This window comes from Pteropus medius, unplaced genomic scaffold, assembly GCF_902729225.1.
Source record: "Pteropus medius unplaced genomic scaffold, Ma_sr-lr_union100, whole genome shotgun sequence".
NCBI classification, from domain to species: domain Eukaryota; kingdom Metazoa; phylum Chordata; class Mammalia; order Chiroptera; family Pteropodidae; genus Pteropus; species Pteropus medius.
In genome coordinates, this window is record NW_024349801.1 from 8,097,828 (window position 1) to 8,112,764 (window position 14,937).

Here is a 14,937-nt window from a genome sequence, read left to right on the forward strand (position 1 = left end):
GACAAAGAAAACCAAAGATCTTTCAGCTTGTATCTGTGCAACTTGCAAAAAATATATTTAGGGGTTTAAGTTGTACCACAAATGATTATTGTATTATTACAAAAATCCTTGTATGCCTAGAAAATTAAATGATAGTCTAATAGGCTGAATGGTTAAAACGATAATCCAAAGGCCTGGATTCTGCTTTTGGTTTCTACTCACATCTGCAGTGGGGAAGGAAGCTGCATCTATCTACTGGGCCTCACAGACTGCTCTCTGTCCAGTGGAGAGCACTGCACCATCACAGAGATGTGAGGATCAAAGAGAACATTCTGGAAAAGATTTTGAGCCCCATATAAAAAGCAATAAATAAAACCCAAAAGTAAATGTGATAAATGTTAGTAGATGTGCTGAGCACAGGGTCTTAAAAATCCTATAGAACATATGGAGACCACAGAGTTCTATGTCACATATGTCAGGCACTTTGCATTTTAAATTCTGTGCTAGTTTCCCAGTCTTTATTATGAGGCCAGCTCATCTGTGTACAAAGTTTCTCTTCAAAATCCAGCAAGATAAGTCACTCTCAGAGAGTACTTTTCAGTGCTGTGAAGAACATCACTTTGATCACAAGCATACCATATTCACTCATCAAACATTTACTGACTGTCTACTGTGTGCTAGACACTGGGATTAGCAGATGACTAAGGTAGGAACTCTGCCCACAAGGAGTTTACAATCTAGAAGGAGGACAGTATTACGTCTGCCTCACTGTTAAGCTCCCCAGAGATCTAAGCAGAATTCTTAGTAGGCACTCAATAAACGTTTGTTGATTAAACCCAGGGCAGGCTTTTCTGTACCAGAGTCTCCTTGCACCGGCTCCCCAAGGCTCACAGGCTCAAGGGGCAGCCACTGAATGAGAGCAGCCTCCCCCTTCCCTTCCACTGGTGCTTTTTGAGGGGGTCCCAGAACTTTTTAACTCGATGCAATGAAAGTGCCACCTCATTCTTTCCCCCAGATAATCAAATGTTTTCTTCATCTGACTACAGGAGGCCTCCTCTTGAATGAAGAAAGTTAACATTCTAATACTGCAGTGTTTCTAGCACTCCTTGGAAAACTTTTTGGGATCCCTGGTTTGGTACGCTGAAGTAGGAACGCACCAAATCAAACCCCAATGGACCAAGGCAGCTAACATATTTCTCTAAAAACCTCACGTACTGCCATGAGTAACTGAGGTGCCATAGCAAAGACAGCCTTATCTTTACCATGTCAATATAAAGAATGTTATTTCCTGTACACTGCCTAGGGAACCTCACCTCTACTTACAAATGATAAAAAAAAAGGCACTTCTAAAGCACCACTGAAGAAAGTGCCAGCATTAAAGTGGTAGTGCAATATAACAAACTACGTGCTGTCCAACATCCCCCAAATGTTCTTTTTTGGTTGTTACAGTTCGAAAAAAGCCTACTGTTAGTTATCAACTCCTCACAGCAAAATAATGAATTAATGAAATAAACAATAAGTTTAGAAATTTCTCAGGCCAAATCTTTATAGCATACCAACTACTGGTTGGTAATAATCCCACTAAAGCAAAGAAATGCAAACACCAAGTAAAACTTAACTACAAACTACAAATATATTAAATATTTAAACTCAACATGAGTTTAACACAGTAGTATAAACTGAAGGGCCACAGGCTCAAGAATTTATCTGAAGCACCAGGAGACAGTAATATATGTAGTTTGGAACTACAATTCAAAAAGTAAACATATACAGACTTACCAAGTCACATCGCACACGCGCAAACACACACAAACCACACACATACACACACACACACACATTTCTCTCACACTTTTCCCTCACTTTAACATTATCACAAAAAAATAAAAAACTTCATTTTAAATACTTAAATCTTTGAAAAATCTACATTTGGATGTGTTAAACAAAAACAAGCAAACAAACCGACTTTAGACTGTAGCATAGGAGAGATCCTTTAACTATTCACTTACTCTAACCTGAGACAACTTTCCTTCCTGTGGTGGAATAATGAAAATAAATTGCACTTCCCCCAAAGATGTTATATTAAAAATGTTAAGATCTATCCTCAGCCACCAATTCCAACATACACCTGGTAAAAGTGCCTTATGGAAAAAGAAGTATCAAAAATTTATCAAGAAAAGATGTTTCAAGGCATTAGTGGAATGTTAAAACACAAACCTGCATGAAATGAGTTAAAATTTATTTCAAAATACTGAAATAACTAATTTACAAAAAAAGTCACAATTAATTTTGGGACACAATAACATTAAATACATCCCTATACTTCAACATAATATTTTTATAATTTATATATAGTAACATAAGTTTGGCACTTAGCAGCTTTTGTTGGTTATTGCATCCCATATTATGTGGCAAATTTATTTTAAAAAAATTTCCTAATTTCTGCAGCTACAGTGTCAATAAACTGAATTAAAAAAAAAAAAACTACTTTATAAAATGAATTGACCAAGTACTGCAGGCACTGATAATATTGCAGTAGGGACCCATTCATTCCTAAACAATGAACTGTCTCCTTGAAAAGGCCCGGTGTAGACTGGGAAGAATTTTCAACTTCAGAAATTAAAAAAAAAAAGGAGAATAGATGATTGTCATAGCTTTAATAAGAAATTAGTTGCTACTTTAATGTACCCCAACTGCAGCTTCTGAATACCAAGGCTATGTCTGCACAAGATATTTTACTAAAGAAAATTTACTTTTTCAACAACTTGCTTTCTCTAAAACTAATATCTAATTGTAAAAACAACAACAACAACAAAAACCCACAAAAACCAAAATTTCTTTCTTTGAGGTGGCCACATAGCTTGCTTTGATTAAAAGATATCCAAAGTATCTTTGGGAAAGTGTGCAGACAACAGCTGACTGGTACAAGATACAAAGAAAAAAGGCCTGCTTTGATTTACAGATCAAAGTTGATTGTGTTACATGAATGTGGGGCAAATCTGGCCTAGTGCCTCTGATAGAGAAGATAAAAACCTCATACCTTCTTTTACCAAAATCTTCTGCCAGAATAGCGAGTGAACATGCCACAGACAACATTCTTTAGAACCCCCATGGCAAGGCTCCTTTCAGCAACTTTTATAGCACTGTGTTGACTTCTACTGGGTGTAAACAAACAAACAAACAAAAAAACTGCTCACCCCCTTTTCTGTTCATGGTGGGAAAACAGAAGTGACATTTCATATGCATGTTAACAGCATGCAAACATTCCATAGAAGAAGTTTCTAGAAGAAATTCCTGTTTTCAAAATTTACAACCAAAGGATACACTTATACATTAATCATTACGACAAAACGTTGCTTCTCAGAGCCATATTCTAAGAGAAAGAAAGCTGTAGAAAACAATTAAAAATGAAGAATTCTATACTAAATTGATTAGAAATCTGATATTGCATAAAATTCAAATTATGAAGTAATCAAGCACTTTGAAGTCCCTGATTTCACACTAAGGTGGTATACTTCAAATGGAAAATATCTCACAAGATAAATGCTACTAATGACAGACTTATTTTCCCCCAATAGGAAGTGGAGTAGATTGGGTTGGCATGGGAGTGAAAGGCAGGAAAGGAGGAAAAGATTAATTTGCTCTACTATGAAAAGAATGAAATTAAGTTGAGGTAGTTTATTCTACCGGCCAAACTTTACTTGTAATTTGTCTAAAACTCTTACTAGTGAACAGCACTGAGAAAATTCTACTACAAAGACTAGATTCTTAACACGTTTGCATTCTAAGACAAGTTTTCAAATCCTAAACAGTAGTAAACAAGACTTTGTGTGCTTTCAGACAGATTATTTTTAAAAGTTTTTGATCCCTTTATATTTTGTCTGGACAGTTTGTTTTTGTTTTGTTTTTAGTCACAACAGACCTTTATTTGTCTGACTCAGGTCTTTCTTTTATAAAATCTCCTACTCGCTAATATCCTCATATTTATAAAATGGTTCTGACTGAAAAGGAAGAGTGGCGCTGCATGAGATCCTTCACAACTCCAAGAGTACTACCCCAGAAACGATGGCAAGACGTACCTAATCTACATTAACACAGAAGTTAGCAACTTCCCTTGAATTCACATGAGGGCTGCAACCTGACTCATTTATTCATTGAGTTTTTACATACTAAGATAGAATGTCATCAAATAGAAATTTTATCTTAGTTTCAATTAATCGTAATATAGTTTTAAAAAGATTATCAGCACAGAGTACTAGTAGTAAATGGAGACTAGCTGGCATACAGTCCAATCTAATATTTTAGGCACAAACCTTAATTTGTTGGGCATGGTTAGGCATATTTCCTTCCAAGTGCAGTAGAAAAGCAGTCTTGGTATGTTTGGATATGTTGATTTGCATATACGAATTTTTGTTTGTTTACCAAAGCCAGGTGCATGTTAGCAGTCAGAAATGAGTTCCCTTCAGGGAAAATGCACCTTAGTATTTTAACTTCAATATTTTACATTATACCAATTCCCACGTCTCTCTTCCTTTTGACATTTACTAGCCTCCATTTGTCTATAGACATATCTAACTGGAGGACTGATTCCTCCCAGGTAGTTTTTCAACAGTTACATGTTCTCCCAAACAAGAGCTGAAGCTCAAGCTTCTAAGCATTATAAAACTACTAGAGTTACCATACAAAGCCCGGCACACGGAGCAAGTTTCGGCTGCCATCTCTGTTCCCCTCACATAAAGCCATGTTATGGTGCACATGGTCAGAAGCTCTGCTTCTGCTCTGCTTCCTCTTCAAGGTGAATGAACACGGATACGGAATAAGCCTTGCTGAAGCTGCAGGCGGAAAAGCTTGCAATTTGCAATACGTAAGGCTGCACACCCGGTGCGGCGAAGGTCAGATGGAAGGAGTGGTTTAGTGTGGTGCCAGGTGCCTGTGCTTCTTTTAAATTCACGCACATAGTCGTAATTGGTACCTAAACCATGAGAATAAGCAAAGGTGAGACAACATGCCTTGGAATCACTAGGAAACTGTTCCAACAAAGTCGCCATAACATTCTTACCTGTATCAAGATCTCCGATAACATAAATACTGGCTCCTATCGGTACGGCTCCATAAACAAAAGAGGAACTGGCAGGGATGCATAAATTCTGATCATTAAGATAGATCCACCTGAAAACAAACAGAAGGACAAAATTAAGAAAATCAAAGGATGACCACAACATCTGGGAAGACTAATGGGGACAGAGAAACTTGGTGAGCCTCCAACAGTACTAGGCATTGAGCCAGTAAATCTCAACCTTGCAGTCTACTTCTGGGTAGCCACTGATCTGCTTCCTGTCACTACAAGTATTAGTTTTACCTGTCCTAGAATGTCCTATATATTGAATCATAAAGAATATGCGCTTTTCAATCTGTTCCTTTTCCTCAGTACAATGTTTCTGAGATTCATCCATGTTGTTGCCTGCATCAATAATTTGTTTCTTATTTCTAAGTGGTATTCTATCACATGGATACACCAGGGTTGGTGCACCCATTCATCTGTTCATGCTCATTTGGGCAGCATCCAGTTTTGGCTTATTGTAATAAAGCTGGTTTAGGCATTAGAGTGCAAATCTTTTTTTGTGAACTTATGCTACTGACTTGCTTGGTTATATGGTTAAAGGTACATTTTACTCGATGAGAAAAAAATGTCTTTCCCAAAGTGTTGTGTCATTCTGCATTCCAGTTAACGACGTATGAGAACCCCAACTACCTGGCATCAGGGCCAGCTCATCTTATCCATATTAGTGGTATGCACTGCTCTGAAGACTAACGATGTTGAACATCTCTATATGTGCTTATTGGCCATTTTATATATCTTCCTTGGGGAAATGTCTGTTTAAAGATTTGCTCATTTTTAAAATTGGGTTTTCTGTCTTACTATTGAATTGTAAGATTCTTTATATTTGTGGATAAAAGTCTTTTGTTAGATACATGTATTGTAAATAAATTTTTCAAAATGTAGATTTTTTTTTCATTTTCTTAATCGAAGCTTTTGAAGAACAGAAGTTTTTCATTTTGATGAATTCCAATTTATCCTTTTATTCTTTTATAGTTCATGCTTTCTGTGTTCTTCTAGGAAATCTCTGCCTACTCCAAGGTTGCAAAGATTTTCCTCCTATGCTCTTTTCTGGAAATTTTGTGGTTTCAGTTTTCACGTTTAGGTCTTATGATATAGTTCAAGTTAATTTTTGAGTATGGTGTGAGGTAAGAGTCAAACTCCTTTTCTTCACATACAGATATCCAGTTGTTCCAGAATCATTTGCTGAAAAGACTTCTTCCCCTACTAAATTGCCTTGGCACTTCTGTTGAAAATCAATTTAATAACCACGAAAAGGAGCCAAGGCTCCATGAAGAAGTGGCTGATTCCACAGCTGAGACAGAAAATACAAAATGAGCCTAGAGCACCTTGTACTGCCTGCCAGAGAGAAAGTGCTTGAAAAAGGATGGGGTATATCAAACGGACATAGAAGCCGATATGAAGTAGCTCCCAGTGGCCAGAGCTGGAACAAATTGAACAACAAAATAATGCTGCTATTAGATTTATAACTCACAGAATAAACATCTATGAGTCTATGCTGATATAAATAACTGAATCCATTAAAAAAAAATAGGGAGACGAGACAGGTCTTCTTTTCAGAATTACAATTAACAAATATAGAAGGAATGAGAGAAATAGAAAAATCACCATTAGGCAAACACCATAGTAATAACCACTGCAGGGTGGTCTACTGATAGGTGCCAAATTATGGTGAAAGTTTGAGGAGAAAAAACATGTGTGTATATTCTCAAATTCTCTCTTCCAAGATATTTGTTAATTACGAGGGGGAAAAACCCTGCAGCTTTACAGTGGACACACCCAACAGACACCACTTTAACCAGGTAATCAAGGTTAGCATCACCAGTAATAAGACGTAGCGACATTACATTCTCCCTGCTGTGGTGCAGAGAGGGACATAGCACACTTTTGTGGTATTCCTGCCCAAAATACCCAACCACAGCCTAATCACAAGAAATCATTAGACAAACCCAAATTAAGAGACATCCTATAAAAAAGCTGACCAATAATCTTCGGGAGTATCATGAAAGACTGAGGAACCATCATAGATGAAAGGAGGCTAATGAGATATAACCGAGAGCAATGTCAGATCCTGGATTAGATCTTGGAGCACAGAGAGAAAAAATACTGGTAGACAAGCTGGTGAAATTCAAATAAAGTCTGTAGTTTACTTAATAAAATTGTACCAGTGTAAATACCCTGGCTTGACATCTGTACTATGGTTACATAAGATGTTAACATTAGGCGAAGCTGGGTGAATGGCTTATGGGAACTCTATTTTTGCAACTTTTCTACAAGCCTAAAATGATTCCAAACTAAACTTTTTTTTTTCTTGCTAAAACAACAACAACACTAGACTCTGCTGTGTAATGTGTTCACTCAAGGTAATTTGACCAATTTGAATAGCACTAAATGCACAAATAGGTCATAGGGGACCTCACCAGACCTGGGAATGTATCTAAACCCTTGAGAGCTACCGAAGTCCAGGCCGACACTCTTTGCTGGAACATATGGGAGTACAGACATCGCTGCTGGTATCTCAAAATTGATGCTACGAAGTGTCCTAAAGCCAGTGGTGTAGGTCTAGAGCATCTCGATGCTAAACACAAACGTAAAACTATTTCACTAAGAATAGCACTTTTACTTCAATGAACATTCTTCCCAGATTGTTATAAAGTCATAGCTTCCATATTTTGAATTCCAAGAAACACAGAAGCAAAATGATTTTTCCAAGATCCTGTAACTCAGAAGCAAAACTAATGTAAGCTGCCATATTTCTAAATACTTTTATCTAACATTGATTCACTTAACATCCGAATGTTGACTGGTTTGGCCTCTGCCTCCAATATGCCTCGAATTAACAGGAAAAGTGAAAAATCAAAGCTTTCACTGAAAAGTGAGAATGGGGACCTGAACAGGTCTTTGAAAGAAAAAGTTTGAAAACGTCAAACTGTAATAACTGACTTATTCACATTTTATGTCTTCAGAGCTAAATATAAATAACTAAACCTCCAACATTTAAATTCCAAGCTCTGGATCAAACAAGCTGATGAGAATCCCTATGCCTTGTCTGCAGCTGCACTGCATCCGCAGGACCAATTCCAGTGGAAACGCAACAGCTCCTCTGAGAAACCCATTAACAGGGCTATGTGTGTGCTCACGGAGTAACTGGCACTTCTAAATTAGGACATACCTGACTAGATTATCTACTGAAATGGACATCAGAATACAATGGTATTTTGGAACACTTTGTAGAGTTGAGAATTTAACATAATCTCTCCCTCAGAAATTAAACAAAGCTGAAGAAACTGGTCCATATGGATGGTCTACCAAATTGGTCCAAAGCATATCAATGATTCGGAGTTCCTGGTAGTCAGCAAAATCATCCTAGGTGATTTTCTAAGGTGCTGAGGCTTCAAATTAAATAAAACTAACATGAATGCTTAATTGGATCATGTATTTAGCTGTTACTAATAAAACAGGTAGAAAAGGCAAGTAGTTTTGCATTTCTTTACCATTTATCACTTCATTGACCTTGAATAGTTTAGCTAACCCAGTCTCTGTAAAGTGGAGATACCAGACATCATCACCAACTTCAAATGACCACTGTGAGGATGAAACGAAATTGCTAATGTAAAGCACTTTGCACAGTGTCTATGATGGGAGGCATCATTAAGTAGTGGTGATTTTTTTGTAATGAATGAGGCAATATTATGCCTTTAGTTACAAGATTTTCAAACTTGGGCTTATCAGGACTGGGAAGCTACAATGAAGTATCTTCTAATAACTCAGAATTAAGAAGGCCCCCGAGAATGACACTAAAATATAGCAGGGATCACAGCAGCAAGCTTCAGGGAAAGCAGAGCAGGACGAGAAAGGCAGGCAAGAAGAGAAGATAAGAAGAGAGGGGCAATCAACTCAGGAGAGAGAAGCAAGAGGGGGCTTTAGAGAGGTTTCTGCTTTTAGGGAGGAAGGAGCTCTTAAAAAGCTGATCTTCCTGCAAGTAACATCTATATACTCTGGACAAAATAAAACAAACAACTGCCTGAGGACTCAGGAGTCTGAGTAAAAGCAGGCCGATATGGGGAAGCTGAAAGATGAACAAGTCTTCCATGCAGAGTGTTTCTGTTCTTTGGTAGCTTTATCCAAGGGCAGGCTGAGGGTAATGGCTGAAACCCTGAAAAAAAACTCTGCTGTCTTTTTGGTCACTGGAATCAGGGTAAATAGAGCATCTTGGGGCAACCAGGATCACCGAGGTGTGCAGAGGAATCTCATAAAGATGAGAAGTAGAGAAGAACCCCTATATGTGCATCCACTTTTCTCAAGTCTTTGACCCCAGAACCACAAACGCTTATAACTAAGGCTTGAAGAACTGAATTGAGACGTGAGCGGCTGCCCGCTGCAGGTGTGACAGCCTGCAATCTGAGTCTAATCAAATCCACTGCCTGCTAAAACTCTCAGAGCAATACTCTGAAGCAATACGAGACCTCAGGGCCTCAACAATGTCTAGGATGCAATCCAGAATTACTCAACGAAAGAAGAGCAAGAATAATGAGAACCCATTCTCAAGGGAATAAACAATCAACAAATGCCAACTCTGAGATGACTCAGATGCTGGGATTTTCTATCAGGCAGGGACTTGAACGCAGCTACCACAACTATGCTCAGTAAGAGGAAGGAAAGGTGTTTATGATGAAAAGGTAGAAGATTTCAGCAGAGAAAAGAAAAAAATTCAAAATTCTACCTGAAGTAGCTAGGAAAGGAAGAGCAGAATAAACTCTAAGTAAAAAGAAAAAAAAAATAACACAAGAGCAGAAATGGAAAACACACGACGGAGAAAATTATCATCAACAGCTGGTTCTTAGTTGGAAAGAAAACTGCAGTGGTAAGCTTTGTCAATAGAGGGTGCTGGAGGAACTACAAGGCCTGTCCCTTTGCTAAATACTATTAGCTTTATTTGGCAAGTAATGGGGAAATATGAAGAATCTGCATCAGGAGAATGAAATGATCAAAGTCACATTAATTTTTCAAATGCACAGGTAGGTGAATATATGAATGAAAACTGGTTAGAAGGCTAATGACACTGCACATAAGAAAAGAGTGAAAGGAGCACAGACATAAGGTGGGTGAATGTGAAAAATATTCAAGTTAAAAAAAAGAATTACAAATTGGTAGATAAAAAATTGTCATGGGGATGTGAAGTACAGCTTAGAGAACATAGTCAATAATATTGTAATTATTTATAAATAATGCCATGTGGGTATTAGAGTAATCCGGGTAATCACTTTGTAAGTTATATAAACTTCTAACCACTACGCAAAACACCTGAAACTAATATAAAACAATACTGAATGTCAACACTAATTGAAAAATAAAAACCTTTAAAAAAGTTTTTAAAAAGACGCAAAACACCTGAAACTCATATAAAACGATACTGAATGTCAACTCTAATTGAAAAATAAAAACTTAAAAAAAATTTTTTTAAAAGAAAATAAGGCATGAAAACTGATGAGATGTGAAGGACAAGAGAGAATCAATGATGTTTTTTGAGTATGGACAACTGAGTGGATGGTAATATTAGTAAAAGAAGCGGGGCACGAGGAACAGAATAGAGACACTGTCATTCAGATACAGTAAGTTGTTTCTATGACTTGGTATAACTTATGGCAATTACTTTGCTTTCCTTCAGTTTGTTTTTAGTCAGAAACATAGAAAATAATAAGATATGGCAGTTTTCCAGGAAAGTTTTACCCTAAAAATAGGGAACAAAGGCAGGAAAGACAAGAGATTACTTAAAACAATAAATGGTCTCCAATCTAATACAGATTGCTCATCTGGCAACAGTTTCCAGGTAATGCAAATATAACATACTTGGAAACATCTGATCTTTTAAGAAATAAAAATATGCTATTTTCTTTCTATAGATATTTATGGGAAAGGTAGACGCTGGGGCCAGAATTCCCGAGTTCAAATTCAAGCTCTGCCACTTGCTACTCTGTGTGTCTTTGGGCATATTACTTAACCTGTTTCAGTTTCCTCATAAGTAAAATAAGAATAAAAAGAGTACCTATATCTCACAGGGCTGTTGTGCAGATTAAATGAGTTGAGTTAATACACGGCACTTATGTTACAAATGTGATTAGTGTTATCTAAGCAAGTGAGAATCCTATATAGTTCACCCTTAAATAACCTGGGAGGTGGGGAGGTTAAAGGCGCCGACCCCTCTGCACAGTCAAAAATCCATGTATAACTTCTGACTCCCCCAAAACTTTACTAAGCGCTTACTGTTGACCGGAAGACTAACCGATAATATAAACGATCAATTAACACATATTTTGCATGTTCTATGTATGTTGCATTCTAACAATAAAGCTAAAGAAAATGTTATTAAGAAAATCATGAGAATATATATTTACAGTACTGTATGTTATTTATTGGAAAAAATCCACATATAAATGAACATAGTTCAAATCCGTGTTGTTCAAAGGTCAAATGTATATTATATTGACAAGAAAAACTAAACGTTCTTCATTCTATTTATAAACCAACATTAGAGAGCTTAGAAATAAGGAAACTAAACATATGAGAATTTTATTTAGAGGTGCTTTTAAATAGCAAAGAAGGAACAATACTCATGGTTTAACAATTACGAACTGAAAGCAAGTAATAAATATACTTATATTGAAAGCTTATCAACTATAAATATGAAACAATCTGATAGAAATATAAAGGTTCCTATAATTTGTAGCATATCAAGGGCAGACTGAGAAATTTTATTGCCAGTTTTAAGTCTTATATATCAAAATAAGGGCAGAAAGTGGTAAAATCATAAGCAACCTTGATTATTCCAGTGAGTTATAGCTCTACAGCTTGTACCGTCTAAACGGTAATTCAGCCATTATGAAAAAGGCTCATATCAATATTTTATCAGAAACCAAACATACTGACCATTACTTGTTAATGAAGTTGGGCAGATGGTCTCGAGATTCGTTTGGGCAGGAAATTAACATACTATTTCATACCTTGGACTGTCAGCCCTCATCGTGTTATATCAAGGAAAAGTAATGTAGAAAAGTCTTTGAAATTCTGCTTCCAACCCCACCCTAGCAAACATCCTCTAAATCAAGGGTCCCTAACCCCCGCAGCAGACTGGTGGATACCAGTCCAGCGACCTGTTAGGAACCAGGCCGCACAGCAGGAGGGGAGTGGCAGGCAGGTGAGTGAAGCTTCGTCTGTATTTGCAGCCGCTTCCCAGCACTAACTAGCATTGCCGAAGCATCGCCGCCTCAGCTCCACCTCAAATCATCAGGCATTGGATTCTCATAGGAGCACTGGTCCCTGGTGTCAAAAAGGTTTAGGACCGCTGCTCTAAACTGTTCTCACACTTTGTTTAATAAATTTTCCTAAAATAGTCTACCCCTGTAATTAAAGGGGGGAGGGAGCATGCAAATTCCCTAAATTTAAAATACATTAAAAGTTAGGTAACATTTATACATCGTTCAAAACCTTGATAACTGCTCATTATTTGTCCTAATCTAAAATAATGTAAAATAAACATTATATGATGGCACCCCCTTCTGGTAACATGACTGAAACTATCACAAGATTAATTTTAGCATGGCAGTTTCCCTGTAGGATTTGAAAATATTACTGCAATAAGGACATTGTTTAGTGGTTACAATAATAAAACCTGTGAGAGGAGGAAAGAGAGGGGAGGTTGGGAAGAATGTTATCCACTCTACTAGTCATATATGGCAGCCTGTCAGAAGTTTTAAGTCTCCGACACCACTCTTCACCCATTTAATCAGCATTTTACTGAATGTCTAATATAGGCCAGTTACAATGCTAAAGCTAGGGTCCAAAGTTGGCAGAGTTGGACCTTGCCCTGACGGAGCTTATGGTTGACAACTACAATCCAAGAGTGGTAATATGTACAGAGTGCTATGAAATCACAGATCGAGAAACTGAAATCAGACCTCTAGGGAGTGATAACTAAGCAGAGTTTTGGAAGAGGCTAAATTGACTGGACAAATATGAAAAGGGAAATTTTAGTCAAAAGGAATAGTACAAAGGCATAGCGCTGAGATAACCAGGACATGTTTGGGAGAAAAATGTTGCTGAGTGCAAGTCAAGTGAAGCATCTACACTGAATAGTAGCGGAAGGAGAAGACAAAGGCCATATCACAAATAGCTATATATGTTAAGTGAAAGAGTTTAAACTTTTTCCTAAAAGCTACAGGGAGCCAATGAATGATTTTAAGCAACTAAGTGTCCAGGTCTGATCTACATTTTAGAAACACTTTTCTATGGTTTTCCTTTAAGTTACTTGTGAAGTCACTGAATTAAATATCTAACATGCATTAGACATATCTCCTAAATAGGAGACCTAGCTCCTAAAATGAAGTAACTTGAAAACAAAAGTAAGTAAAGCTAAAACATGACTTTGAAAGCAAACAAACAAAAAGTTGCAAAAGCAGCTGTGAAACCATTCATAATTACCTTTTAAACTCATCATGGTAGAATTCAGACTTGCAAGTTACCATCTCATTACCCTGGATGTCCTCACGACTTCTAACTCCTCCAAATACATACAGCTCCATGGCAACTCCGCAAGCCACCGCTCCAAATCTGAAAGGCCACACAGAGCATATTAGCTATTGGATTTACAACTCATGACCCGATTTCCTAATTCTTCTTATGCTTGTTTTAACTCTGCAACATTCGGTGTTTGGTGAACATGTGGGTCTTTCTTTTTCAGGCAGTGGATTGTTCATTTAATTTTATGTAAATCAAATGCCAAATCAAATAAAAGGTTTGTGTGAAAGGAGGAGTAAAAGCAAGGTTCAGGGAAACCTATAAAGTCCATATCAGGTTCTTCACCTTCTCTCTTTTAGTGGACATATAGCAGTCCATTGCTGGGTCCTCGGGTCATAACATTCCACAGATTCAAACAGTTTTCCATATGATCCTCCACCCATGGCGTAGATTTTCTTTTTCATAGCTGCATAGCAGCCAATCTGAAACAAGAAAGCAACAGTGGGAAAGGCAACATTTATTACTGAAGTTAGATGAATAAATATTAACTTGTCTAGAGAACACTGTAAGATATTTGGAAAAGGATTTGATTTCTAATAGTAAAACTATGGTGCTTCCCAATATTAAAACACAGGATTTTAAAAGTGAGTAAAGTGAGGTAATACACATGTTAATCCTCAGAAAAGGATTCGCTTCATCTAGTACTATTTCACCAAGTGAGTTAAGTAAATAACCTTCATTTTTAAAGGAGCTTTCCAGTCTCTCCATCCTTTCACCACTATTTGAAGATTCCAAGATGTAGATTCCATGGAGCAAGATGCCACTTCACTCCTGCCCAAAATAATTTAGTTGAAAGGGCACAGACAGTGAGAGGACATATTACGAGTACATCCCAGTACCTAAAGAAGTAAAATAGCTGCAGCACTGGACAGAGCTTTGGCTTGATGATGAACTCCCTGCCTACACCAGGGATTATAAATGCAGACAATGCTCTAAACAGCTAACAGGAGCCATTTGTTTTCACTCTGTACAGTAAGCAGTGGTAATTGTTTACCTGTAGATTAATGTTTCTCCCCAGTACTATATGATAATAAAGCAAATCGATTTGGGAGATCTGGTTGCTTCCTAGGTGAGTGCACTCACAAAGCATTTATCAAGTAGGCCTTGGACATAGCAGTGCTGCACAGAGCCCACTGTCACGGTAAACACACACTCTGTTTCCTATCTTGGTGTATGGCTGATAATAATGAAAGCAAACTACCAATAGAGGCAGAATTTTATAACGTTAATTCTTTTAACACTATCAATCATATTAAAAGGCATGT

General features: G+C 37.3%; 1 protein-coding gene across 1 annotated transcript in view; it reads right to left on the reverse strand.

The window, feature by feature from the left end:
- Positions 1-2,801: 2,801 nt before the first annotated feature.
- Positions 2,802-14,937, reverse strand: part of GAN (gigaxonin) — a 46,049-nt gene continuing 33,913 nt past the window's right edge. Inside the window, exons 8-11 of the mRNA XM_039888813.1 lie at positions 13,958-14,094; positions 13,577-13,705; positions 5,039-5,148; positions 2,802-4,951 (exon numbers count right to left, since the gene is read on the reverse strand). Coding sequence (XP_039744747.1) covers positions 4,770-4,951; positions 5,039-5,148; positions 13,577-13,705; positions 13,958-14,094 — 558 coding nt within the window. The 3' untranslated portion in view covers positions 2,802-4,769. The remainder of the gene's footprint in view (positions 4,952-5,038; positions 5,149-13,576; positions 13,706-13,957; positions 14,095-14,937) is intronic.